The sequence below is a fragment of the Herpailurus yagouaroundi genome, unplaced genomic scaffold, assembly GCF_014898765.1.
Source record: "Herpailurus yagouaroundi ecotype Mexico unplaced genomic scaffold, PumYag 100, whole genome shotgun sequence".
Taxonomy (NCBI): domain Eukaryota; kingdom Metazoa; phylum Chordata; class Mammalia; order Carnivora; family Felidae; genus Herpailurus; species Herpailurus yagouaroundi.
Genome location: NW_024412391.1, coordinates 82,484,377 through 82,510,698, shown reverse-complemented (window position 1 = coordinate 82,510,698; position 26,322 = coordinate 82,484,377). Strand labels below are relative to the sequence as shown.

Below are 26,322 nucleotides of genomic sequence, written 5' to 3'. Positions count from 1 at the left end.
ACATTGAATCTTTGTGAATATGAAGTCCAAGTCAAAAAGCACTACTATCCACAACCCATCCCCAGGGTGCCCACCCACTACTTACTATCCACAACCCACTCCTAAGTGCCTCAACAAAACAGGAATAAAAAATTAGAAATATGGACTAAAGAGAATACAAAGAGTAGAGCATCAAGAAAGCCAGTAACGAGATTACTACCTCGGAGCTACAATAACTGAGTGCCAGGAGAAAAGATGCAGAAACAGTAGAAAAGAAAAACAACAAGGGCGCCTGGGTGGCTCAGTCCGCTGATTTCAGCTCAGGTCATGATCTCAAGGTTTGTGGGTTCAAGACAGCTCAGAGCCTGGAGCCTGCTTCTGATTCTGTGTTTCCCTCTCTCTGCCCCTCCCCCGCTCACGCTCTATCTCTCGAAAATAAACATTTTTTTTAATGTAAAAACGAAAAGAAAAGAAAAACAACAACAAAAGCAGCAGGAAGACCTGGACTACCATTTATAGTGGTCTCAGGTGCACTTAGAAAGATGTTCAATAACAGTTGTCAAACCCTCCCAGAATGACTTCAATGGCAAGGAACCTAATTCATAGGTAAGTACTTGGAAGTTGGTACCGGGACCCTATTGTGCTAAATTGCTTTCTTATTTACTGTGTTAACCATCTTACCACATGTAGCACAGGCCACCATTCCAGCTCTCCAAGAACTGCAAGATATTGGGGAAGCCGCTAAGCATATCACTACTTAGGGGCTTCAAAACCTGGGTGCGAGGCTCAAAGCGTCTCTTAAGCAGGATCTTGAAGCGGGAGCAGGGCTTAGCCTTCCGTAGGACACCTAGCGCACCCCAAGTGAAAGACTTGTCTTACAAGGTAGGAGGTGGGCAGGTGAGCCAGGAGGAGCCCGTCCGGCCACGTCTTTTTGAATTCGGTAAAACCTTTCTCCTACAACCTTCAAACCTGACTCCAATGATAATTTTCACAATAAACTCCATTTCCGTAAGAATGTTTGATGAATCACGCTCCTGAGCTGTTCTGCAACAACTTTCCACCATTTTAACAGAAGTCCCCTAATAGCCTTGAAACGTTTCTTACGTCTGTGTCAAAATTTTATAAATTCATCTATAAACTGGGAACTGAAAATCCATCTATAAATCGGGAACTGTGAACAGAAGCCGCTGGAAGAAGGCTGCGGCCGAGGAGGGCGGGAGTCTGAGAGCCCCGCGCCAAGGCTCGGCTCACGGCAGCGGACGGTGCTGCGCAGGTGCGGAGGGTGGGGGTGCGGCACCGAGGCGCGCACATGCGCGGGAGGAGACGGAGCGCCGGGGGCTGGTCATCAGAGAAGGGGGCGCGGCGTACGCAGCATGGCGTCCAACATCTACTTGGTTCGCCAGCGGATCAGCCGGCTCGGCCAGGTGGGGCCCGGGGAGGCACCTCCCCTACCCAGCCCCAGCCCACCCCTCGCCTCCCGCGGCCGCCTCTCTTCCGTCTCCGCCTCAGCGCCTCCGCCAGCGGCTCAACCGCCGCCGCCCCGCCCCGTGGCCTCCCGGACCCGCCTCCTAGAGCCCGCCCCGCCTGCTCTTCCTCGCCGCCCGTCTCCTCGGTCTTGTCGGTCCCCCTCCTCCTCCGACCCGCGGTCCTGACTCTCTCTCCCTCCTTCCCTCAGAGGATGTCCTCCTTCCAGCTCAACCTCAACCCGCTCAAGGAGCCGCTCGGCTTCATCAAGGTCCTCGAGTGGGTGAGTGCAGCCCGCTCCGGCGAGGCCTGGAACCGCGCCGCTGTGACCGTGCCCGCGCCCGCTCTGGCCAGGCCAGCGCCCTCGGCTGGGAGGCGAGGGGCCCAGGGAGCGGGAGCGAGAGCCGGGGCGGCCGGGTCTGCGCGGGCCCCGAGGCCGCCCGCCGCCGCCGGGAGGGACGGGACGGGACGGCGGGGAGGGGATGGGGACCGCGGGCTGGGCCTGCGCGGGGCGGGGACGCCGCAGTCCGCGTCGAGTCACGAGTCCCTCGGCCGCCTGGGTCCCGGGCGAAGCCGCCCTCCCACCCCGAAGCTCACCCTTGGGTGCTCCCGAGGGAGTCGGAGTTCAAATTTTCCTGGTTGCGCTGCTTCCCGCAAGGGAAAAGAAAACTTCCTGTTGCGGTCTAACCGAAAGCTCGTGGGTCGGAGTCGCGCCCCGGCCGGCGCTGCCTTCTGCGTGTCCGGTGGAAAGGGCCAGCCCGTGCATTTCTGCCCGGTGCTGACTGCAGGCCGCGCTCCGTCGAAAGCTGGTTGTGCCTTCTCGAAGTGATTGGACGAGCAATCGGTTCTTAGTTTGCTTTTGAGATGGCTCCAAGTTAAAAATGGATAAAAATAAACTGTGGATCAGGGCAGCAGACGGAGGTGGGGGAGAAGGTCTTCTACACAACGGGTCCAATCAGTCCGTACCACTCAAACACAGGCTAGGAATCGCTCTCAAGTTTGTTTTAGGTACTTCCAAGTGACATCCGGCGGTCACCTCTTGGTTCTTTCCTGGGAACATTCTCAGTCATTAACATCAAAGGAGATTTATTAATTCGACCTTGGCACTGGTCACTTGGAGGAGTTAGCGAATACATCAGGCTCTGCACATTTGATTCTGATTTCGTGGCGTAGTACATGTTTCAGTGCTGATTTTCAGGCCTGGATTAATAGGCAGCTGGCATCTAGCCACTGCAGCCAAGTTGTTTTTATAGCCAGCAACATTTTACATCCGTAATTCTTTAACCTTATATTTTAGTGATACACTGGTGAAGAGTAAGAACTTCCAGATTCCTATGTTGAATAACTTACTGAGGATGTGTTTTAGAGTAACACAGAAACTCAAAATATGTAATGGGTACTCAAGCTGATTTTCAAAAAGTTTCCTACTTTTCCTCCAAAGTTTTACTTGTCCTCTGAAGAGTGAAATGGTGCTGATTTCACACAAATGTCTACTTTAAAGACATAAATACACACACACACTTAGGGTTCTGTAAACCTAGGTCCAGATTTAAAAAGAAAGAAAAATATTTGAGTATATAAAAATTTGAAATTGCAGGAGGAAAATCATGTTTAATTGGGCTAATCAAATATAAAGGTTAAGAAAAAGTCTTATCTCATTGACGGTTATAAATTTATAATTAAAGTTTTCACTCGATAAATGGGGCACTTGTTTGTATTTGTGCTTGCATTATTTGTCAGTCTTTTTTTAAACCAAACAGACATAACTTTTTTCCTTGATATTTTAAAGCATTAGTGATAAGTGTATTAGTGCTCATAGGTCTGATATATTTTGAAAAATATCCTGTTTAAGCTTTTTAAGGAAATAACTACTTTTAGTTTGAACAACATATTACACAAGATAACCTGATAAATACTTTAATAAAAGTATAGGCAAAGTGTAGTACGTGAAAGAAAGAAATCAGTTGCTTGGAGGAACTAGGGGGGATGTCATAGATGAAAGAACACTTGAAGGATGGGTACTTGTTCACTTGGTGAGGATGTGGGGAGTGGCTTTCCAAGCAAGGGGAGATATGTCCAGTGGTGTGAAAAGTTGAAGCAGCATAGCCCTGTTTGAGAACTTAAAGTAGTTGGGGTTGGCTGAAATGGTACTGAAGAGGGTGTGGTTTTAGAGGATTCTAAAAGGTTTATAGATAGGGCTTGCAGAGTTAGGAGTGTATCCTATGGGCCAATCCTATAGGCCAATCTTATAAGGGTTAACCTTTGATGATCTGGGTCCTTTCTTTAGGAAAATGGATATTTGTGGGGTACAGAATTTGAAGATGTTTATTGGATAGCTTCCATTTAAGCCCAGAATTTCTGCCATTTGGAATGGAGACTCAATTGAAGGGTTTTAAACAAGTGAATAATTAGATTTGCTCTTTAGAAATTCTCATTTGTAATGTAGAAAGTGGATTAGAAAGGTAATAATGGAAGGAAGGGAGACATTAAAATGTATTTGGAGGGAGGGTGAAGAAGAGGGAGGACTCAAAGATAACTGCCAAATTTCTGACACGGTTGGTAACGGTACTCTAAGATCACTAAGGAGAAGGAGCAAATTTTTGGTTGGAGCGCAGTATACTTTTAGGTATATTGAGTTTGTGGTTTCTAGATTATATAAAGGGAGTATCCTTTAGGCAGTTAGCTGTATGGATATAGAGTTTGAAAGGTAAGAATGGGCTGGAGATACAGCAGATATCTGCCAGCAAGGAAGAGAACAAATGATTAAGAACATGGAGAAAAATAACATCTCGGCCTCACTGTTAGAATCTCAAGAAAAGACTACTATTCTAACAATATCAAGAGGTGCAAGAAAGAGGTTAAGTGAAATATGGACTACAATGCATACCTTGGTTTTGGTAAGCAGGAGGCTGTTGGTGGCTTTATAAGAGCGGTGTCAGTAAATTCAGAAACCAGATGGTCCTAGGTCAAGTGGATATATGGTAAGAAAGTGAAGACAGTGAAAGTGAACCACTATTTGACCTTGAAGGTGAAGAGATTTGGTGGTAACCCATTCTGAAGATGGGAAGGACTGAATGTGTTTGTGGGCTTGAGAGAAGAGACTTGTGAATAGAATTGTTGGAGCTTAAAAAACAGAGGCAGAGAGGGAATGAATGATAAAACAAAGTTCTAGAGAAGGGCCCATAGTAGGAATTTTTAAATTTGTTTTGAATGAATTGTTCAAGTTTCATAAAGCATTGATTGAGGTGTGGCTGGTTACCTCTAAAAACAGTCAATAAATAATGATTATAAACAAATCTAAAGTTTAAAGTTTAAAAAGTTTAAAGTTGCTTTCCATCCATAAGACTAAAAGAATAATTCCCTAAATTAGCTTATCTCTAGCAAGGTTCTGGAAGATGTTAGACTAAGATATAACCTGATGAAATGTAACTTTCAAGGGGTTAGATGCCCAGTAAATATTTACTGACAATAAAAATAAAATCACCAGAGCAGAAGCATTTGCACTTCGTTTCTAAACTGCATCCACCCACCATGTTATATTCCTTCTCTTCCCTCCTTTTTTTTCTAATCTACCTCTGGCACCTAGTAACAGTGACCAGCAATGTCATTGTAGTTCTCTTCATGTGATACGTACTCGGTAAAAGTTGAATTTTTGTTGCACTTCTCTGGGAATAGCAGTACTTCATATGGCTGTTGGAACAATTGAATTAATAAATATGTGAACAATTATAATGTACTTGAACAGTTCTTAGAAGGTTTCTCAGGACTGAGATGCTGTGTTTATAGGAAGACGGTAGACCCAGACAGTGGAGAGAACTGAGCCCATATGACAGACATATATATCTCCTGGTCCTTCAAGATCACTAAATTCTCTATCACATATTTTAATTTTTTTTAATGTTTATTTATTTTTGGGAGAGAGAGAGAGAGAGAGAGAGAGAGAGACAGAGAGCATGAGTGGGGGAGGGGCAGAGAGAGGGAAACACAGAATGGGAAGCAAACTCCAGGCTCCTAGCTGTCAGCACAGTGCTGGACTTGGGGGCTGGAACGAACAAACTGTGAGATCATGACCTGAGCCGAAGTCGGATGCTTAACCAACTAAGCCACCCATATTTTAAACTTTAGAAATGATGTATCATATGCTTTTCACTTGTCTGCTGTTTTCCTGCCTTTAGAAGCCTATCAAAGTGACAATATAAAATTTAAGTAAGAATAAATGCCCCATGTGTAGAAGTAGAACACAGAAGTAAAGTCAAAGATTAATTTTATCAAAGCAGCTTTTTAAAGTATTTAATATTTCTGTGGTAAATTTTAATTTGGTTCTTACTTTAAAGTCAAATATCCCTAATATTTAGACAACAGTTTTTCATTGAAATGATTTTATTAAAATTTAAAAATATTAAACACTGTGTGTTGGACTTTGTTGCTGCTAACTTGCACAGGTGAACGCTGAACAAATATTTAGCTCTTAATGAATCTAAGTAATGTGCTTTCCTAATTCACACACACAAAATTGTGGAAGAGATACTATTTGGGGAGTATATAAGGAATTATACACTAAGTTGAATTTTAGAATTATTAACCATCTCTCAATATTTTTGTCTGTGGTGGTCAAATGTATTCTAGATGTTAACAGATATTTATTGAGTATACCTATATGTGCCAGGGTTTTACCTGTATTTTCTCATTTAATCTTCTGATCACCTGTGACAGTCTGTTCTTAGTCATTTTGCTAACTTACCTTTGTGTTTCTAACTGGTCTTTCAATAAATTAATAAATGGATTACCAAAAATTTCTGGCTTAAACACAAAAGCCTAAGTTATCTGAAGTGAATTTTTTTCTTGTTTGTTAGATGTATGTTTATAATAAGATGTTAGGAGTTGAAAGTAAAATGTTCTTGATTCTTTTATCAAGTTTGAATGTTTTTTTCTGATTTTATATGTACAATTAATGAGCAAACTCAAAAGACACTTAAAAACATTACTTTGGGACAAATTATGATCCAAGAAAATTAGTGTGAAAAGCAGTAAATACGAAAATCTGTAATTCTTTAAGTTGCATATATCAATTTGTTTAAACAACAAACTTTCAAATACACACAATAGTTTATGTAAAATACTTAAAATTTAGCCATCCTAAGTAAATTATAAAATTTTCGCAAACAGTGGCCACGTTTTATCCTAACTTAATGGTTCAAAAATAGCACAGAGAAGCACCCTAGAAAATACAAATTACTTGTATTGCACAGTGTGGGAGACGGGGCATATATAGACTGCTGCCTTATCCATTTGCTTAATTTTTACATTTTTAGGCTATCTGTTGGTAACAGACTACCTTTCAGGAAACTTCCCTTTCTCCTAGCCTTGCCATTTGTGTTCACTCCCCTCACCCTATTATAGAAAGGGAAAAAGGATTTCAAATAACATTTTATGCCCAGCAGGAGACTCTGCACTTAAAGCTTGTTCATAGACTTACAGACTCACCCCTATGTCTCTGTTCTCTGTTTGTTCTACCTGATTCTCACTTATTTACCATGAGCACCCTTGAAGGGTAGATCGAATGTCATTGTCACAGACAACGTATGTATGCTTTAAGTGCTTTGAGAATACACAAACACACATAACGCATTCACTCCACACATACAAATAGCACTCTGCTAAAATGTAAAAGGGAAAATTAAGAGAACAGAGCAGTCCTCTAATACAATGGTTCTCATAAACTTTGGTCTCAGAACCCCTTTATGCTCCTAAATATTGAGGACCTCAAAGCGCTTTTGTGTCTATTGATATTTGCCACATCACAAATTCAAGCAGAGGCTTTTAAGGGAACGTTTATTTATTTTAAAACACAGCAATAAGTCACTTGAAAGCTTGAATTACACCTATGGCAACAAATACTACCAGTTTTCCTTGAAATAAAAGGCTCACTTCATTCATTTTTGAGAAAAATAACTGCCAGGTAGCAATGTCTGAATGACTTTTTTTTGTCTTTCAGGTAAAAATGGTATTTCATGAAAAAAATCCCAACTAGTTCAGCATATAACTCAGTTATTTAAATGCTTTCCCTGGAGACAACCATAATGTGTAGTTAAAGTGTTTGCACATCCTATTTCATCAAACAGAATATTAAGAAGACTCCAGGGTTGGTGGGATTTAATCAAAATCACAATTTTTGCTGCTTCATCAAAGACATTTTTTTTTTTAATTTTTTTTTTCAACGTTTATTTATTTTTGGGACAGAGAGAGACAGAGCATGAACGGGGGAGGGGCAGAGAGAGAGGGAGACACAGAATCGGAAACAGGCTCCAGGCTCTGAGCCATCAGCCCAGAGCCTGACGCGGGGCTCAAACTCCCGGACCGTGAGATCGTGACCTGGCTGAAGTCGACTGCGCCACCCAGGCGCCCCTCATCAAAGACATTCTTAAGTAAAACTGGCTTTTTGTTGTTGTTTTTGTTCTGTAAACGCATGGCAATGAAAGATATTTTCAACATATAATAGTTAGGAGTTAGCAAAAGACTTCTGTTTATTTCACCAGGAACTCCAGTATACTTCTCATGATCCAGATTCTTAAGGGTTATAGAACTGTACTAGCAGGCTGTTTAGAACTTTCTATGATTGTACTTTACAAACAGAGGGACATCTTAGAAAAGTGTAACTGGCTTCACTGCTCAGTGTACAGTGGGAATAAACTGAAATGGCAGCATCAGTAACAAAACTTTTTAAAAAGGAATGTTTTTAGTAAATGCATCAAGACTTTAACTCATAAAAATCAATACTTTGGTGCTAGGCATCTAATCATACTGACTGTAAAGGCAAACATGATATACATGATACTCGTATACAATATACTTTTAGGTCTATTTCTTTTTTTTTAGGTCTATTTCTGAAGATTTCAGTTATAGCATTTTCTTAGACTGAACTTTGGACAGAAAGAAGTTTAAGTAGATGACATCAGATTAATGATGAAACCAAGTAGCAGTCAGGACCTTGCAACTAGAAATTTGTAAAAAAACACCCATACATAGATGAGTACCAGTGTTCCCAATAGAAGCCTCAGTGAGCTGAGCAAGGTCTAGAAATAAGTCTAGGACTGGCACTCTGCTTACAGGCTATAAATAACTCCTTGAAAATACCAGGGGTCTCCAAACTTTTTTTTGTCATGAATTCCTATCTGTAAAATTTTGTGCATGAAGTCCGAGTGTGCATCTATAACTTAGATGCATATTTTACTTTGTCAGTATCTGAAGGCATATTATGTCATTCATATTTTTAAATCCTTGTTTTGAATGTGTGTGTGTGTGTGTGTGTGTGTGTGTGTGTGTGTGTGTGTGTGTATTGATCTTCTTGTGACCTGATTAAGTAGAATCTGTTTTTACCTTGGAATGTAGCTGATGAATATAGCTCATACAAGGGGTTAATGCTTCTATTTTCTCTTTTGGACATGAATTTTTGTGTTATTAGTCTGTAATTTATATGAAGATGTTTTTAAGCTACTACTGGTCTATTTTTGTGAAGGTTGGTTTGGTTAAAATTCGATAATTGATTCCATAAATCCACTTAGCCAGGCATCTTCACCTTGTGCTACATGAACACTAGAAGAGAAAGAATAGGTGAAGGCATCACTGCCCTCGCATGGTGGGACTCCTCTCACCTTCAGGATACCTAACATACTGTACTGGCATGCGACTCGGACCTACAGATCCAGCATGGGTTTCAGGCTTATATTAATTTCAATAAAATTGTAATTCTGTGTTTAAGTCTAAAAGTAAATATAAGTAGAAGTTCAAATATTTTCTTCCGGTATACCGATTAATCGACCACTGCAGTCTGTTTTGGAGAGTTCTGTTCTAGAGAACAGGCTGAAAGTTCACTCCAAAGTTACAAACCTCAGTGAAGGATCTGCCATGTGTCTAGTACCAGTCTGATGGGCAGAGAACTAAGTGGTGGTGTGTCTTTGGCAGCTTGAGGCTGTCATAATGAATGTGGAGCCTTTTGACCTGAAGAGAAGCTTGCTGTCATCCTGTCCCTAGATTCTCGCTAGTTTCTCTACAGATAGGTTTTCATGTCAGCAGTTTTAGCCGTCCTTCATGGGATAGAGAGGAATGGGAAAATGAGTTTTATAAGTGGTAAGGAAGTAGAAATCAGCATTCCAGTACCCCTCATTTAGACTAGGGGTGCAGACTGAAGTGCACATGGGAACCACCCTTCCAGAGTGAGCAAGTAGGACAAGCTGTCTGGAGGAAAAACAATAGTATATAATCTCATTGATTCCTGGTAACTGACATGCATCCTGAGGATTGTTGGAACAGTAGAGAGTGGCAGCAGCCTGGAAAAAACACAGGTTCTTAATGTGTCATCTGTCACTCAGTTCCACGTGGTTGTTGCTTTATGGGATATGGGTCTGATGCTGCCATGTTTTCAGTTTCCCCACAGTAAGGCAAAGCAGGAAATCCAAATTTTTATGTGCCATATGCTGGTATTAAAATACAACATATTCACCTTTTTTTATGAATTCTGCAGATAGTATCTGCAGGCCAGGTTTCGTCATGGGCTGCCAGTATATAATTTTGAATCTAAATCAGAACAGCAGTAGAATATAGAGAGAAGTGAGATTGTCATATAATTTATCTTCAGGTTGTTTTGTACTTTATCTAGTAAAGGGTGTATCTTGTCCTTTTTTTCCTGTAAGATAAAGACCAGAATTGCAAACATGACATTTATTTATCCTTATAACAAAAATACAGCTTTGAAATGATGGTTATGTAAGACTTGAAATGTTTTATTTGTAGATTATTGGAAATCTATTTTTTCCTTTAATTAAGCAGTTATTTAATGAGCATGTGCTATGTGCCAGACCTTCTGCTGGGTGGGCACCGAAAATCCTGAGTAAGACCAAATGCACAGACGTGACAGCCAAGGGACAGGAAAAGGCAATAGGGTTAAGAGCGGTCAGCTTTAGTACAGTATGCCATTTATTTACTAACTTTTGTATTTAATGAGAAACTAGTTCTTACTATTTTTGTTTTGGGTTTTTAAATAAGGCAAGACACAAGAAAAGTGCCTATAGTAGAGCTAATGAAGTCTATGGTGACCCAGGAGACTGAATCGTTCTACCATAAGAAATTGGGTAGGGCTTTAAAGGTGAGCTTGTCAGAGAACAGATTTAGGGGTGAGACAATTCCTGGCAGGTGAAATAAATACATGACGGGTTTCAGGGGTGGTAGTAGTACAGTGTAACAGAGTCTTAACAGTACCTGGCAGGGAAATAGAGCATATAAACCTAGAAAGATGAGGTCGAGGCTATCTCAGCCATGCCTCTTAGGCCAAATTAAGAGTTTGGGCTTTTTTCTTTTCTTAAATTTAGTTCTGGAAAGCCATTAAGAAAATGCCTTTAAACAGGGGAGTAACGTGACCAGATCTTTATTTCAGATCAGTGTGACATCGCTCTAAAGCACCTGTCCAGTAGAAGCACGGTGCAAACTACAAATGCAAGCCACATAATAATTTTAAGTGTTCTACTAACCACACTAAAATAGTGAAAAGAAACAGCTGAAATTAATTTTAAAAATATATTTTATTTATAAAGCCAAATATTTTCAGTAAGTAATCAATATAAACAACGATGAACTATTTTACCTTTTTATGCTAAGTCTTTGTAATTCATTGTCTGATTTACACTTACAGCTATCTTAATTGGGAAAGCCATTTTTATTTTTCATTTGTTTATTTGCTTGTTTATTTATTTTCCGTTTATTGTTTTGGGTGAGAGAGTGCAAGCTGGGGAGGGGCACAGGAAGAGGGAGGGAGAGAGAATCCCAAGGAGGCTCCACACTGTCTGCGCAGAGCCTGATGCAGGGTTCAAACTCAGGAACTGTGAGATCATGACCTGAGCCAAAATCAGAGTCAGACGCTTCACTGGCTGAGCCGCCCCCAGACAAGCCATTTTTAAAGTGCTCGAGAGCCACACGAGCCCATGCTACGGAAGAGATAGAAATGAGAGGAAGTGTCTGTTGGGTTAGTTCCTGTGAAAAACAGTGAGGGCCTGAACAAAAATAGTGGCAGGAGTGGTGTAGACAAGTAACGAAAGCTTTTAAAAGAATGGCATCATACTGTGTGAAATCTTAGGCAACTTTTCCCCCCATTCAGCGTTAGGTTTCTAGGATTCATCCATATTGACATGGACAGCTATAGTTCATATATTTTTATTGCTATTAAACTTTCCATTATAACTGTTGATATTATATTTCATCCATTTTCCTGTTGCTTCCACTCTTTATGTGTATTTTGATATGTAAGCAGTGTCACCGTGAACATTCTTGTGCATGTCCTAGAGTACACATGGGTAAGAATTTCTCTTAGATCTGTATACTGGTTGATCCTAATCCTTTGCGACATTATTGCAAATACTTTCACCTGGTTTGTAGCTTGTTTTACATTCGGAGCTGACTTTTGATTTCAAAACTTTCTTTTTCTGTAGTTGAATTTAACAATCTTTAATGGTTAGTGTGTGGTTTTTAATCTTAAGAACTTTTTTTTCCCTCTGGTCACAGATGTTCTTTTATATTATCTTTAAAATTTTTAAGGGGAATTTTACATTTTACATTTGTCTTTAGCCCATCCGGACCATTTATTGAAGTCCTCCTTTATATTAGTTGTCTGTTGCTACCCACCGTAGCACTTAAAACCGCAGACATTTATTATCTCATAATTTCTGTGGGTCAGGAACCTGAGAGTGGCTTAGTCTGGGGGATTCCAGCTTAGGGTCTCCCAGGTTGCAGTCAAGCTGTTGGCTAGGGTTGAGTTCTCTCAAGTGTCCAGCCCACTCACGTGGCTGTCGGCAAGCCTCAAGTGATACACTTCCAGCGTCGCTTACCTGGTTGCTGATAGTCCTTGGTTCCTCATCACAAGAGTCTCTGAGTTGCCTAAGAATCCTTCCAGCATGGCTGCTGGCTTCCCCCAGAACCAATGATTCAAGAGAGTGAGAACGGAAGACAGAAATTGTAGACTCTTTATTACTTCCCATTCCATTATTTGACATCCCATTCCTTCTACCATATTCAGTTTACTAGAAGCAAGTTACTATGTCCAGTCCACATTTAAAGGGAAGAAAATTAATCTTTACCTCTTGAGGGAGGAGTATCAGAGTTTGTGGACATATCTTTAAAACCACCACACTGCTTTCCTTGGTGATCTGCAGCGCCAGCTTTGTTAGATATAATTTATCTAGTTACACACAAGTCTCTTTCTGGCCTCTTTATTGTTCCATTGGTTAAATTTGTATATCCTGTTTCTTTTTTATAATCCTAAATGGTTATATGCCCAGTTTTCTGGTCTTCTGCTTTCAGTCTGTATTCATGTACATTTATGGGTAGAGAGTATCCATTTTTCTGTCTTAACCTGTGAACTCTTAACTGAAGACTCCAAACTCTCTGTTGGACATTACCTCAGACTTTTCCTATCTGTAACCAGATTTCTTTTCATGTATCTTTTTTACAGAAAAGAAGAAATCTCTTGATAGTTATGATCCTGGTTATGACCTGGTTGTAGGCCCTGTATTAATCCGTGAGAGGCATTATATCAGTGTTTAACAGTGTAGGCTTCTGCCCTGAATTTTAGCTATTTGCTAGATGAGTGTCACCTTGAGTAAAACAAGGTCTCTGCCCTCTTTGAGTTTATATTCTAGTGAAAAATGGACAAATACTTAAGTACTATCAGGCAATGGTAATTACAATGGCAGAAAAATAGAGCAGCATGAATAAAGGGAATAAGTAGCGTGGGTTGGGGCATTCTCGCTTGATATAGTGTGGTTAGGAAAGACGTCTCTCATGAAGTCATAGCAGAACGGGGAGCTGTCAGTAGGAAGTGAACCATATATTCCAGGCAGAGAGAATAGCCAGTGCAAAGGCTCTGTAGGAGGAGTTTACCCCTTATCGTTAAGGAATAGCACGGAGACCGTTTTGTGTAGAGAGATTTGGCAAGGGGAAAAGTAGCCACATGTAATCAGAATTATTAAGGGAGGAAAGAATCTTGTAGACCATTAAATGAACTTTGGGGGGCGCCTGGGTGGCACAGTCGGTTAAGCGTCCGACTTCAGCCAGGTCACGATCTCGCGGTCAGTGAGTTCGAGCCCCGCGTCAGGCTCTGGGCTGATGGCTCGGAGCCTGGAGCCTGTTTCCGATTCTGTGTCTCCCTCTCTCTCTGCCCCTCCCCCGTTCATGCTCTGTCTCTCTCTGTCCCAAAAATAAATAAAAAACGTTGAAAAAAAAAATAATAAATGAACTTTGGTTTTTATTCAGAGAGAACTCAGAAGCCACTGGACAGTTTTGAACAAAGGATAAAGTTTTCTGCCTTGTATTTTTAAAAGATCACCCTGGTTGATATATTGCCAGTAGACTGAAGGAGAGACAAGGACAGAAGGAGGAGGATTATTTAGAAGGCTGTTAGAGTATAATTCAGGCAAGAGGTAGTAACGGTGGTTTAGATCAGGATGCTGTGATCACATTCCAAATACGTTTTTTAAATAGAGCCATCAGAATTTGCTGACGGATTGAACTTTTGGCCACTACACCATATATGGGTTATTTGTTTTGTAGAAAATTTAGAAGCTTCAAACAGAAAAAGGAGTTATTTTTATCTTCTCTTCAGAAGTGACCACTGTAGGGGCACCTGGGTGGCTCAGTCGGTTAAACATCCGACTTCGGCTCAGGTTATGATCTCACAGTTTGTGAGTTCGAGCCCCGTGTCGGGCTCTGTGCTGACAGCTCAGAGCCTGAAGCCTACTTCTGATTCTGTGTTTCCCTCTCTCTCTGCCCCCACCCCACTCGCACTCTGTCTCTCTGTCTCTCAAAAATGAATAAATGTTTAAGAAAAAAACATTTTTTTTAAAGAAGTAACCACTGTTAAAATTTTGATGTATGTTTTTGTAGTTTGTATAATATGCATAGGTGTAGACACATGCACAATGCATGTGCAAACAAACTTTTTGGGCTCAGATTCACTACCCCAAGATCAAGAGTCACACACTTTACCAACTGAGCCAACCAGGCACCCCATAAACCTACTTTATATGTAGTGATTATTTTTCAGTATCATTGAATATTCCCCAACATTTTAATGACTGCATAATGTTCTGTCTTGTGAATGAATTACAGTTTATTTGATTCCATATCAGCATTTAGGATGCTTCCAGTTTTTTCCTGTTATGTATAGCATTGGACAGAGCATCATTACCTTCTTGTAAGTATATTCATGATCAGGAAAACAAATTTGCAAGAACTTTTTGAGACCTGGAAGTACTCAAAAATGAAGTCGTACAAGCTGATGAAATAGCATCTCCTCGTCGCTTACCAGTCTCTTGGCTTTACAGTTACCATTAGGTTCCAAATAAAAATGCCTCCAATTCACCCCTTTTGATTTTGATTCTAAAATACAACTTCCTCTGAATTTCATACTAATGTTTAGTAGGTACACTGAAGTAGGAGCAAAATAATTATATGGGCTGGTGTACTAACTTCTTGTTGACAATTGCAAATAAATTTTTTAAATGTTTTTCCCTGTCTATATTTAATTTGTAATGAAGAATTTCTGGAATGCTAGTGAGCCAGTTTCTAATAATCAACATATTTAAAGTTTTAATGACCCATGTTTTGGGTACAGTAATGCTTCTTCCCCTTTTTTTGGTCTCACTTTGTATAGATTGCTTCTATCTTTGCTTTTGCCACCTGTGGAGGTTTTAAGGGCAAAACAGAAATTCAACTGACTTGTCATAAAGGTAATGAAAATAAAACGATTACAGCTGCTTTTGCCTATCCATTCAGGTAAGATATTTGTTTGTTTGTATGGTTAACAGCTCTTTTTACTTTCATGTTGATTCTTTAAGGTTTCCAACAATTTATTGATCTTGGGGAGTACAAAATTAGAAATTGCACGCCTGCTTCATTTGTAAGTGGTGATCATTGCTTCACAGGCTGTGGTACATAGACCAGTGCCTGTTTGCAAACTGTCTTCCTGGCCTGTGATGAAGTATAGAAAATGAGAGTAAGCATTTAGAAACTTTTGTATGACCTTCCCTTGACATTTTACTCTGTCATCCCACGGTAGATTGCTCTATCACCTTTGTGTGAGAAGCAAACACAACTTAAGAAAATTCCGAATTTTTCATGTATTTGCAATTACTAAATAATAGTATTCTTTATATAATTTTAAGACACGTACTCAATGTAAAGTGAGGAGTTTCTATGTTTCTTTATTTTCTTACTCTCCAAGTAAAATTAATATTTTGTTGTGAATTCTTCTGTTGAAAGTGTTTATTGAATACGTCTTATGTTTAAACCATGGTGTAAATCTTCCATCTACTACTTACTTGACATTTCTAAGACTCAAGATTTCTATCCATTGAGTTGGAATCTTACCTTGTAAAGTTGTTTTGATGATTAAATAAAACCTTACACTAAAAATAGGTCAAATAGCAAGGGCCTGGTCATCAATCATTGTCTCTCCATCTCCCAACTCTTCTCTTATAAAGCTGCTATATGAGGAACTGTTACGGCATCTTTAGTGATAAATGCTTTTGCAGTTTATAGATAAGGAAATGTAAAAGCAATCTAAAGTTAGCAGCTAATTAATCTGGGGTTAAAATGTGAATGATAATTGGCTCTCCTGGTGCCAGTTACACAGACTCTGCCTCCTGTAGTGGTGTATCATGTCTCAAATTGCAAACTGTTTTCTATTAGCTCTCTTAATCTGCTAAATTTGTATTGCAGGAAGATAGTGTCTGAGTGTGAAGTGTTTAATTCAGTCTGTATTCAGTCTATCATAAACCAATGACCAGGCATAATTTGTAATTTAGGTACGTTTCTTAGGAAGTTTTTAATTTAAATATTTGAATTTTCCTCTCTTCTTCTCCAAAGGAAAATACATTTTTGTGATACATTTTGGGAGTGTTTTTGAAATGTCATTTCAATATTCTGCCTATGTATTTCTGTCTTTGTTGGGAGAATCTGAATAATTCACAAATTTATTTGAGCCTTTTTTTTAATAGGTTGAATGAAGCATCATTTGATGCAATTCCAAATGGAAACGTGTGTGATATAAATTGGAAAAATTATGTCCTTATTGGAGATTACTCTTCTTCTGCACAATTCTACGTTACATTTGCAGTCTTTGTCTTCCTGTACTGCTTAGCTGCCCTTCTGCTCTATGTTGGTTATACGAACCTGTATCGGGATAGTCGAAAACTTCCCATGATTGTAAGTAATCACTTTATTTTTATACAAAAATCATCTGTATGAGATAAGCATACATCATATTTGGAGTTAAATAGAGGTTTTCTTACACTGGAAATGAAAGTTCTCGGCTTAACCCAGTTCAGCATACTTTGATTTGTGTGAACATGAGATTCAGCTTTCTCTGGTTGTCACATCGAACCCAACTCTTGGAGCGTATTTGCAGCACTTTCTCCGTACTCCGGGGAATACAGAGGTCTGTTTATTTCTAACTTGATTTTAACATGAAAGGTCTCAAATATATAGAGCATATTAGGTTGCAAGTAGTAGAGAAATTAAGTAGAAAATTAATGCCTTTGATTTGAGGGATTGCTGACCATACCAGTAGTCTCATGACTGTGTTCCTACTTCTTATTTTTTTCCTCTCTTTTCAAAGACCCCCTTTATCCCTCTACAATGTTTTATTGAACTTAGTAGTCTATATCAGAAATCAGCAAACTGTGGCCCATAGCCACATCTGACTCTTTTTTTTTTTTAATAAAGTTTTTTTGTAACACAGCCATACCCAAACATTTACATACTGTCTATAACTGCTTTCATGTCACAGTGGCAGAGTTATATAGTTGTAAGAGAGACCAAAAATATCTACTCTCTGGCCCATTTCAGGAAAAGTTTGCTGACTCCTTGTCTGTATTCCTAAATTCCTTCATTTAAAATCTGACCCAGATAATTCTATAAGAATAGGGGATTCAGCATTGGTGATGTTCATGCTAATTTTGAATATTGGAGATGGCAACAAAGGATTTGGATTTGAAGTCCTAACACCATTTTTTGGCTTCAGAGTCTACTGAGCTAGAAATAAAAATAGTCTCTGAGATTTAGGTAGTAGAATCTTTGGATTATTGGTACAGATGCAGAGATAAGCCATGGTTTTAAGCTAGGCATCCACAACAAAAGAATAACTACAAAGTCAGTGTTAGTGTTATTTACTTCAACAGAGAACAGAGGTGTTTTTGTGATACTGGTCATTTATATCTTGAGAAAACACTGTCATCTGCTAATTATTTGTGAAGTTACTTTAAGGGAAAGACTATTTGAGTAAAGAAATTATTAAATAAGATAACAGGTTTTATTTGTTATTTATTTTTAATTTTTGCTGCCTGGATCATAGGAATGCAAATGGTAAGTAAGGAAAGAAACAGTCCGTTAAAATCCTTATCTATTTGGTTTCTTATATTTGAGAAGAGATTCTTAAACCTCATGTTTTCATAAAATATTTTCTTGGATATCTTTCAAAAAGATAGACATGAACTATTGTAATTTGCAGTGCTTAATCAATAGAAATTACATATTAAGAATCTGTAACTTCCCGGGGTGCCTGGGTGATTCAGTTGGTTAAGGGTCCAACTCTTGGTTTTGGCTGAGTTCATGATCTTTTTCGAGACATAAAAAGGAATTATGAAAGGGACGCCTGGGTGGCTCAGTTGGTTAAGCATCCAACTTTGGCTCAGGTCATGATCTCGCAGTTTGTGAGTAGGAGCCCCGCGTTGGGCTCTGTGCTGACAGCTCAGAGCCTGGAGTCTGCTTCTGATTCTGTGTCTCCCTCTGTCTCTGCCCCTCCTCCACTTGTGTTCTGTCTCTCTCTGCATCTCAAAAGTAAATAAACATAATAAGAAAAAAATTTTTCAAGGAGTTGTGATGATCATAGACATATTATATCTTGTTAAAATTCCTTTTTTTTTTTTTTAAGTTTATTTATTTTGGGAGAGAGCGAGTGAGGGTGAGCAGGGGAGGGGCAGAAAGAGAGAGGAAGAGAGAGAATCTCAAGCAGGCTCAGCGTTGTCAGTGTGGAGCCTGATATGGGGCTCAATCTCATGAGGTGTGAGATCATGACCTGAGCTGAAATCAAGAGCCATGTGCTTAACTGACTAAGCCACCAGCCACCCTAGTTAAAATTCTTTTTTTTTTTTTAAGTTTATTTATTTTGAGAGAGAGCATGAGAGTGAGAGCAAGCACGAGTGGGGGAGGGGCAGAGAGCTAAGGAGAGAGAGAATCCCAAGCAGGCTCCACTCTGTCAGCACAGAGCCTGAAGCAAGGCTCAGTCTCACGAACCATGAGATCATGACCTGAGCTGAGATCGAGTCAAACGCGTAACCAACTGAGCCACCCAGGTGCCCCTAAAATTCTTCATAATTTAAGTATTAAAGACATTTCTTGCCATTTTGTTATTATTCCAACAAATTTTTAACTCTAGCAATGAGCCTTTTATTTTTCATATTTTGTTTTATGAGCTTTGAAAAATCACACTTTCTGAAAGCAGCATCTAAATCTTTTTTATAGAGGGTTTTTCTAATAAAAACTATAAAACTGTGATCTAGTTGCATCATTCAGAAAGCCAGAAGTAATTTTCCATCTCAGTGATCAATTAGTGGTCATAGAGAGATAATCCAGAACTAGCTATTTTAAGTGGTTTATTGTTACTGTAATATATAAAGGATGCTTCTTGTCTGTAAAAATTCAAGCTTCTAAATTAAATTTTGAATTCTACTTTTAACCATATAAATGAAAAAAGTTTTCTTGAGATAACCAAGTTTAAAATATAGCCAAATACAACATTAAGTGTTTTAAGTACTCTTTGCTAATGAGGGCATGCTTTTTTGGTGATATTCTCAATTCTCTGCTAAGGTATTTCTAGGTGCATTTCAATTGTGACTTACTCCCCTTTTTAAGTAAATGTAGCACTTTTTTGGTGTTAAATAGCAGGAGCTTAAGGGTTCTACATGCAGAGAAGCAGAAATAAAAAACGAAACCAAACGAAGATAAGTATCCCAAATCCTAAAACTCTGGTATGAATCATATCCTGATTTATTGGTGGGACCAAGGCTGCCATAGGCAGTTACCAGTTGTACACCATAGAACTGCAGGTGCACCATTCAGATGGATTGCATCCTAAAGCCAGGGCCCTCAGAAGGACAGAAATTATCTTCAGAGGTCCACATTTCCCACCCACCCCCCCAGGTTACTTTGTGCATCATTTTCAGAAAAGTTACCTGGTTTTGAAATGTAGAATGTCATGCCAACAGCAAAGTAGATTTAAAGAGCATAATCAGGAAAAAAAAAAAAATCAGTGTTAGGGCATCTGGATGGCTCAGTTGGTTAAGCATCTGACTTTAGCCCAGGTCCTGATCTCACGGTTCATGAGTTCAAACCCCTCATCTGGCTCTCTGCTGTCAGCGTGATTCACTCTCTCTCAAAAATAAACAAACATTTTAAAAAGAAAAGAAAAAAATCAATGTGTCTTTTAATTAGGAATTTGGAAGGAAGAAACCTGGAAATCAAAAGGATTTGATATATATTGGGTAAAGCTATGAACTTCAGCCCAGAGAGAACTTGTTTAAGGTCTGATAACCTTAGACTGACTATTTATCAGTTCTCCAAAAGGCATTGTATTTCTACAATGTTTCTAAGTGTTTAGAAAATGTCTATCTGGGAGGCACCTGGGGGGCTCAGTCAGTTAAGCTTCTGACTCTTGATTTTGTCTCAGGTCATGACCTCATGGTGGTAAAATTGAGCCCCACATCAGGTTCTGCATTGGCATGGAGCCTGCTTAAGATTCTCTCTCCCTCTTCCTCTCCCTCCCTCTTTCTCTTAAAAGAAAAAAAAAGAAAAAGAAAGTCTGTCTGCAACAAAAGTACAGCCAGAAGTGCAGAAGCAAAAAGGAAAGCACCCCCACGGTACAAAAAATTTAAGCTGTATTTCTGTCCTTTTTTCTTTGATCTACCTTTTTTTGAAAGAAGACCAGAAGCACTGGAAAGCTCACATGCAAAATGCAGATAAATACCTCCATCCTTGTAAAATTAGTCATTGTTTTTGGTTCTCTCATCACAAGGCATTTACTCCTTGCCATCCTGACCTGGTGGACAGGCTATATATAGTAGTTTCTGTATGTTGTGAGTGGTTACTGGTGTGCAGTCTAAATAAATGACTACAAGCTGGTTGGGAAAAGTAATCAAAAACTAACCAGGTTGACGTGAAAAACAAAACACCTCTGTGGTGGGCTCCAGAACCCATTTCTGAGCTTGTGAAGACCTTTGCTGCAGATGTGAAGGAACTCTTAGCTTCAGGTGCATCGAGGTGCTAAGAATACACAACATTTGAAGATACAGATTTTACATTATTCCACTTTGGTGGTTAATTTACAAGAAAACCAAACAAGGGAGGACTTAAACTTTATATTATACAAATGCAGTCCTGTTAGAAATGTAATAAGTAGCAAAGACTTCAGTAGAAAATTACTAATGAGAAGATGTCTTGAGAGATTTTTTGTTGTTGTTGTTCTTAATATAATGAGTATCCTTAAAATTTGGGGATCACGAATTTTAAAATAAATCATCCTGGATGCATGCTTTTCACCATTGCGTTATCCAAATCATGGACAGCTAGATTTTTTTTTTTTTTAAGTTTTTTATTTTCATTCCAGTCTTGGAGAATTAGATTTAACTGAAGTTAGAGTTTTGCCAAAACAGTATGAGAAAGCAGGGGAAGGCGAGGAAATTGAGAGTGTGTGCAAGGGGTTGTAATGAGGGACCGTAGAATAGAAGTTAAGGGGGAAATGAGAACATGAGTAAAACTGAGAGACAGTTAAAAGTGGTGAGATCAGATTATAGGTCTCAGTGGTATCAAAGGATTTTTGCAGTTGGGATGCCTGAGGGAGTGAGCTGGAAAGAGAGGTGATGTTGGGAAGTGGGGTGAGTGAAACTGAAATTAGGGAGGGGTAGAGTGGTTTGGTGGTTGACAGGGTCTGAGATATGATCCTGGGAGTGAGCGGCTTAGTTAAGGTTCTGGTGAGGGCTACGTGAAACCGATTTCTCCTGTCAAAATCTTAAGACTCCTGGGGCAGCTGGGCGGCTCAGTTGGTTGAGTGTCCAAACCCTGATTTCGGCTCAGGCATGAGCCGAATGTGGGATGATGTGGGATCAAGCCCCCCATCCGGTTCCATGCTGCTTGGGATTCTCTCTCTCTCCCTCTGCCCCTCTCCCCTGCTTACACATGCTCTCTCTCTCAATTAAAAAAAATAAAATTAAAAATAATCTCAGACTTGTAAGGAGATGACTAAGTCTTATTCACTGTAGTAGCTCAGGCACTGGACTAGTAATAGTAAACAGGTGTACAATGTTCACTGTGCTCTTCATTATTAACTCATACTTATTTTTGCTTTAGGACTTCGTTGTTACTCTTGTTGCCACTTTTCTGTGGTTGGTGAGCACTTCAGCCTGGGCTAAAGCTCTCACAGATATTAAAATAGCTACCGGTCCCGGTATTGTCAAGGAACTTCAGCCTTGTAACCATCAAGTGACATGTTATTTCGGCTCTGTGACTAGTATGGGATCCCTAAATGTGTCTGTGGTATGTATGCAGTATTTGTAAGATATTTTCTTTGACTTAGAAAAATTTTACCAGTAATATAAGAAAGCAATAGTTTTTGCTAAATCTCTGGATATATTGTTTTTATTTTTACTGAGCTCTCAGGACCCTAGTTACCAGACAGTCTTTACCTTTGTTACGGTGAAGAAAAGTGTGTTAAGAAAACTACTCCTTGCTAAACAGGTTTGAACAAGATCATGTTTGAGTCTTTTTCATTAAAATCGAGTAGGCAAGACTTCTACCTGAAGGGCACTAACACTTATAAAGACTATGTGTCAGACATTGTGCTAAGGGCGTTACATTCATCTTGTTTAAGTTCTCCAATAATCCGAAGAGGAATGTGGGAGCTAGTATCATTATCTTCATTTTTACAACTGGGAGAAAAAGTAGCTCATGTCTTAATTTGCCCAAGTGACACAACTGGGAAGTTGGCCAGCCAAGGTGTCGACCACGTCTGACTTTAGAGCCTGTTCTCTAATCCCACGTGCACTGGGTCTATGAAAGTCTTACTTTCATGGTTTCTTAAATGATCTTTAAAAATTGGTGTATATAAATTTAAATAATATTTAGTCTGCCATCTTACTAAAATACAGATAAATGTATTACTAAATACGTTGTCAATATGCTGATTATATTATGTTTAAGGAAGTCGATCTTTTCAAGAAAATATTTTTCCAGTGGATAAGTCAGCACTGCCTTGTAAAGCATTTGGGCTGAATTTTTGTGTTACAACTGTGATTTAAAAGTCCCTTTTTTGCATTTATATTGACCATGATCTGAGATGAACAACTTCCAAAGTGTTTTTGTAAGCAAATATGCAAAAAATATAAAGCATTTGGCCTTCGGTAATACAATATTACTCTCAAGCTCTTTACCCCCTCTTCCATCAGAAGTCACTATTCTTATATTTATTTAAAAAAAAAACGAAAAAAGGTTAGCTTCAGTTTATTCGTCTCTGATCTTGTCAGATTTGTAACTGGGAAGACCATTTCCATTATACTGATCGCCATAGGATGTGAAGTAAAGTTCTTGTTACGTTGACCACCGTAGGATGTGAAGTAAAGTTCTTGTGTGAACGCCTTTCTCTCTGGCTGCAGCTGTTGGAGTAGGAGAGATAGTAGCAGTGGGGGAGAAAGGAGGGAAATAGAAGAGTCCCAGGGGCAGTTTACAACCATTCAGGTGGAGAAAAGTGAAAGCTCCCGAGGAAAGAAGCAAGGATTCCTGCTCCCAGTCACCTTCACCTTCACCGAGAAGTGCTGAAGTCTAATGACAAAGTAGTGATAGGAGGGTCAGACATACTTTTTCTTAAACTTAATCCCATCTTTTTGGTAATGATGAGCATGGCAAGGTAAGGTTTCTTTTAGTCATGATTTCATAGGTTACAGGTTTGGAGATTTTAGCTTCATTTCATTGGGAATAAGTCATTATATACTCAGATTTGGCACTGAAATGGAAAATCTTCGGGTTTTTTTATTCTTTATCTGTAGTTTAAATTGTAAATGAAATCATGGTGTTCTGCCTAGGAATGTTAAATATTCAAAGGAAAACTAAGATGGGTATAAATTTTTAAGTAGATACTAGATTTTCTTGTTTATTTTTCTCTTTCTTAGATCTTTGGCTTTCTGAATATGATACTTTGGGGAGGAAATGCGTGGTTTGTGTACAAGGAGACCAGTTTACACAGTCCATCAAATACTTCTGCTTCCCACAGCCAAGGAGGTATTCCACCTCCTTCTGGAATATAATTAAAGGGAAAAATACACTGTATGAAACATATGTCTATACTTTGACCTGTTGCCAACATCTTGAGAAGCATTATTTGTTTCTAATAAAAGTAATGGCTTTTTCAATAAATTGGTGGGTTTGAAATTTTGCTGCTTTTTTATATAAAGCCTGTGCCTTTCCTAGAAATTTAAGATGTAAATGTATTCTCACATGTAAATTTGAAAATTCAGGGGCCTATTATGAGATGATACACATTTTTAAATGACTGGTTATTTCTTTACTAAGTTGTTTGCCTTCCAAAGTGTTTACACCTTAAGCCTTAACATATGTCTTCACTCAGAAAAGAGTTACATTGTCATATCATAATAGGAGGAAAATCTCTATTTGGAATATACACTACTGTAAGTTTGTACAGATCATATATCTAAGACCTGTCTTTGTTTGAGAAAGCCTTGATTACATAAATCATATTTAGAAAAAACATTTAGTTCAGAATTTGTATCTGAACATTGTTTATATGTTATGAAAAACTTTTAATTGCAAAGACTGGTTGTATGTTTTATTTCTGTTTTTCTAAGTGACCTACAGTACTTAATAGGTGTACTAAATTTGTTTTGGAAATGGGGTTTGGAAATTTCTGATAGATGTATAGCTAAGTTAGTGATTCTTTTGCATGAGGCAGAAGCTTCCATTATGCTGGTTGTTTAATAGACTTGCTATAGAAGTAGAAAGAACGTGGTTCAACTCGGGATTTGGTATGTCTGGGCATTACTCTCAGTGGTATTTGTCTGCTGTCCTTTGTTGTTCATGCCACTTAAGTGCAGGCTGAGACCTAGTCTCCTTGCAAGCAGAAAAATAAGCCACCTGTTCTTGCAGACCCTTTTATAGGGTTAAAACAATTAAGATTGCCTTTCACTTTTGAAACATTTAACCTTTAGATTCAATGAAGTTACTATTTTGAGTGTGTAGCATTGATATTGTGAAAACAAATGCAATTTGGATTTCATGTTTCTTCATGTTCATTCTTCTTGCACAATTGGATGATTAAGGAATTACGCATCATAAACAAGAATTTAAGTGAGCTGTATTATGGGTGCACTGTCTTTGCACACACATTTGGGTATATTCTGAATGCAGGGATTATTCACATTTTGCTTTCTAATCTTTTTGTTGTACAGGGCCAGATTTCTCATTCTTACCACATGACTGTTTATATGTGAAGCACATCTTGCTGTTGCCTTATTTTTGTTGCTTTTGTTCATGGCAAGAATTGTCAGTATGAGAATGTATATCTTTTATGCAACAAACTTAATAAAGAAGTTAAAAGAAAGAGTGCACTGATTGTTATATTACAAAGAAACCTTCATCTTAAAGGCAGGAGCAACACAAAATGGAATTGATTTCCAAAGTAAGAAATAGAGTATCATAATAGTTTTTTTAAATGTTTGGCAAGAGGGGCGCTTGGGTGGCTAAGTTGGTTAAGCGTCAGACTGTTATTTCAGCTCAGGTCATGATCTCACTGTTGTGAGATGGAGCCCTGCGTAGGGCTCTACGCTGGGCATGGAACCTGCTTAAGATTCTCTCTCTCCCTCTGCCCTTACCCTGCTCTCTCTCTCAAAAAAAAAAACCAAACAAACAAAAATTAGCAAGAAATAAAAGAGACAAAAACGATTTGGAGACCCTGGTTCTATCCTTTTTTCTTTCACTCTTGTTTAAAAAATGCTTTGTGGGGCGCCTGGGTGGCGCAGTCGGTTAAGCGTCCGACTTCAGCCAGGTCACGATCTCGCGGTCCGTGAGTTCGAGCCCCGCGTCAGGCTCTGGGCTGATGGCTCAGAGCCTGGAGCCTGTTTCCGATTCTGTGTCTCCCTCTCTCTCTGCCCCTCCCCCGTTCATGCTCTGTCTCTCTCTATCCCAAAAATAAATAAACGTTGAAAAAAAATTTTTTTTAAATGCTTTGTAAGTTTCAAGTTAAGTTTTCCTGATAAACTTTTTCTCATTGTCCATTATTAGGCAGCAGAGGTTCTTGATTAAGATTATATGCCCTGGAATCAAACCGCCTGTAAATTTGAATCGTAGCTTCACCGCATACTAGCTAGTTAACTTTAGGCAAATTAGTTAACCTTCTGTGTGCCTCGATTTGCTTATCTGAAAAATGGGAATAAGTACTGACCTCAAAGAGTGTTCCTGAGGATGAAATAGTAAATGTAAAGTCCGTAGAACAGTGTTCAGCAGTAGGCGCCTTGTAAATGTTGGCTCTGATTACTAGCTTTTGAAAGCATCTGCTACAGTATGCCCTAGAGCTGGAGAGGGAAAGGTTGTGGTCTTGGGCACAGACGCAAGATAAGCTTCAAGATTACATGGGTCTCCCTTTATAGTCCTCAAAGAGTCCTGGATGTTTGAGCATTTATTTTTCTGTTGGGTGGTGGTTGTACATAAAGTTAATGACATCAAAAGTTCATAGCTATTGAGATTACAGTAAATCCAGAAAGGAGTCCATCCTGTTGT

The 26,322-nt window shown here is 39.2% G+C and overlaps 1 protein-coding gene and 1 long non-coding RNA gene across 4 annotated transcripts in view; one reads left to right on the top strand and one right to left on the bottom strand.

The window, feature by feature from the left end:
- LOC121028873 (uncharacterized) overlaps window positions 1-1,339 on the bottom strand; it is a 170,385-nt gene extending 169,046 nt beyond the window's left edge. Inside the window, exon 1 of the long non-coding RNA XR_005789475.1 lies at window positions 661-1,339. This is a non-coding gene — a long non-coding RNA (uncharacterized LOC121028873). The remainder of the gene's footprint in view (window positions 1-660) is intronic.
- On the top strand, window positions 1,315-25,147 carry SYPL1 (synaptophysin like 1). 3 transcript variants are annotated; one of them, XM_040472916.1, is made up of 6 exons: window positions 1,319-1,403; window positions 1,655-1,726; window positions 15,140-15,261; window positions 16,485-16,692; window positions 21,889-22,074; window positions 23,703-25,147. In XM_040472916.1, exons 1-6 carry the CDS (start codon window positions 1,353-1,355, stop codon window positions 23,835-23,837), a joined length of 774 nt encoding a protein of 257 aa, XP_040328850.1. In that variant the 5' UTR covers window positions 1,319-1,352; the 3' UTR covers window positions 23,838-25,147. The 3 variants fall into 3 exon arrangements, with proteins under 3 accessions (XP_040328851.1, XP_040328850.1, XP_040328852.1); XM_040472917.1 differs by lacking the exons at window positions 15,140-15,261; window positions 16,485-16,692 and having other exon boundaries at window positions 1,315-1,403; XM_040472918.1 differs by lacking the exons at window positions 1,319-1,403; window positions 1,655-1,726; window positions 15,140-15,261 and adding an exon at window positions 17,840-17,850 and having other exon boundaries at window positions 16,587-16,692.
- Window positions 25,148-26,322: the final 1,175 nt, after the last annotated feature.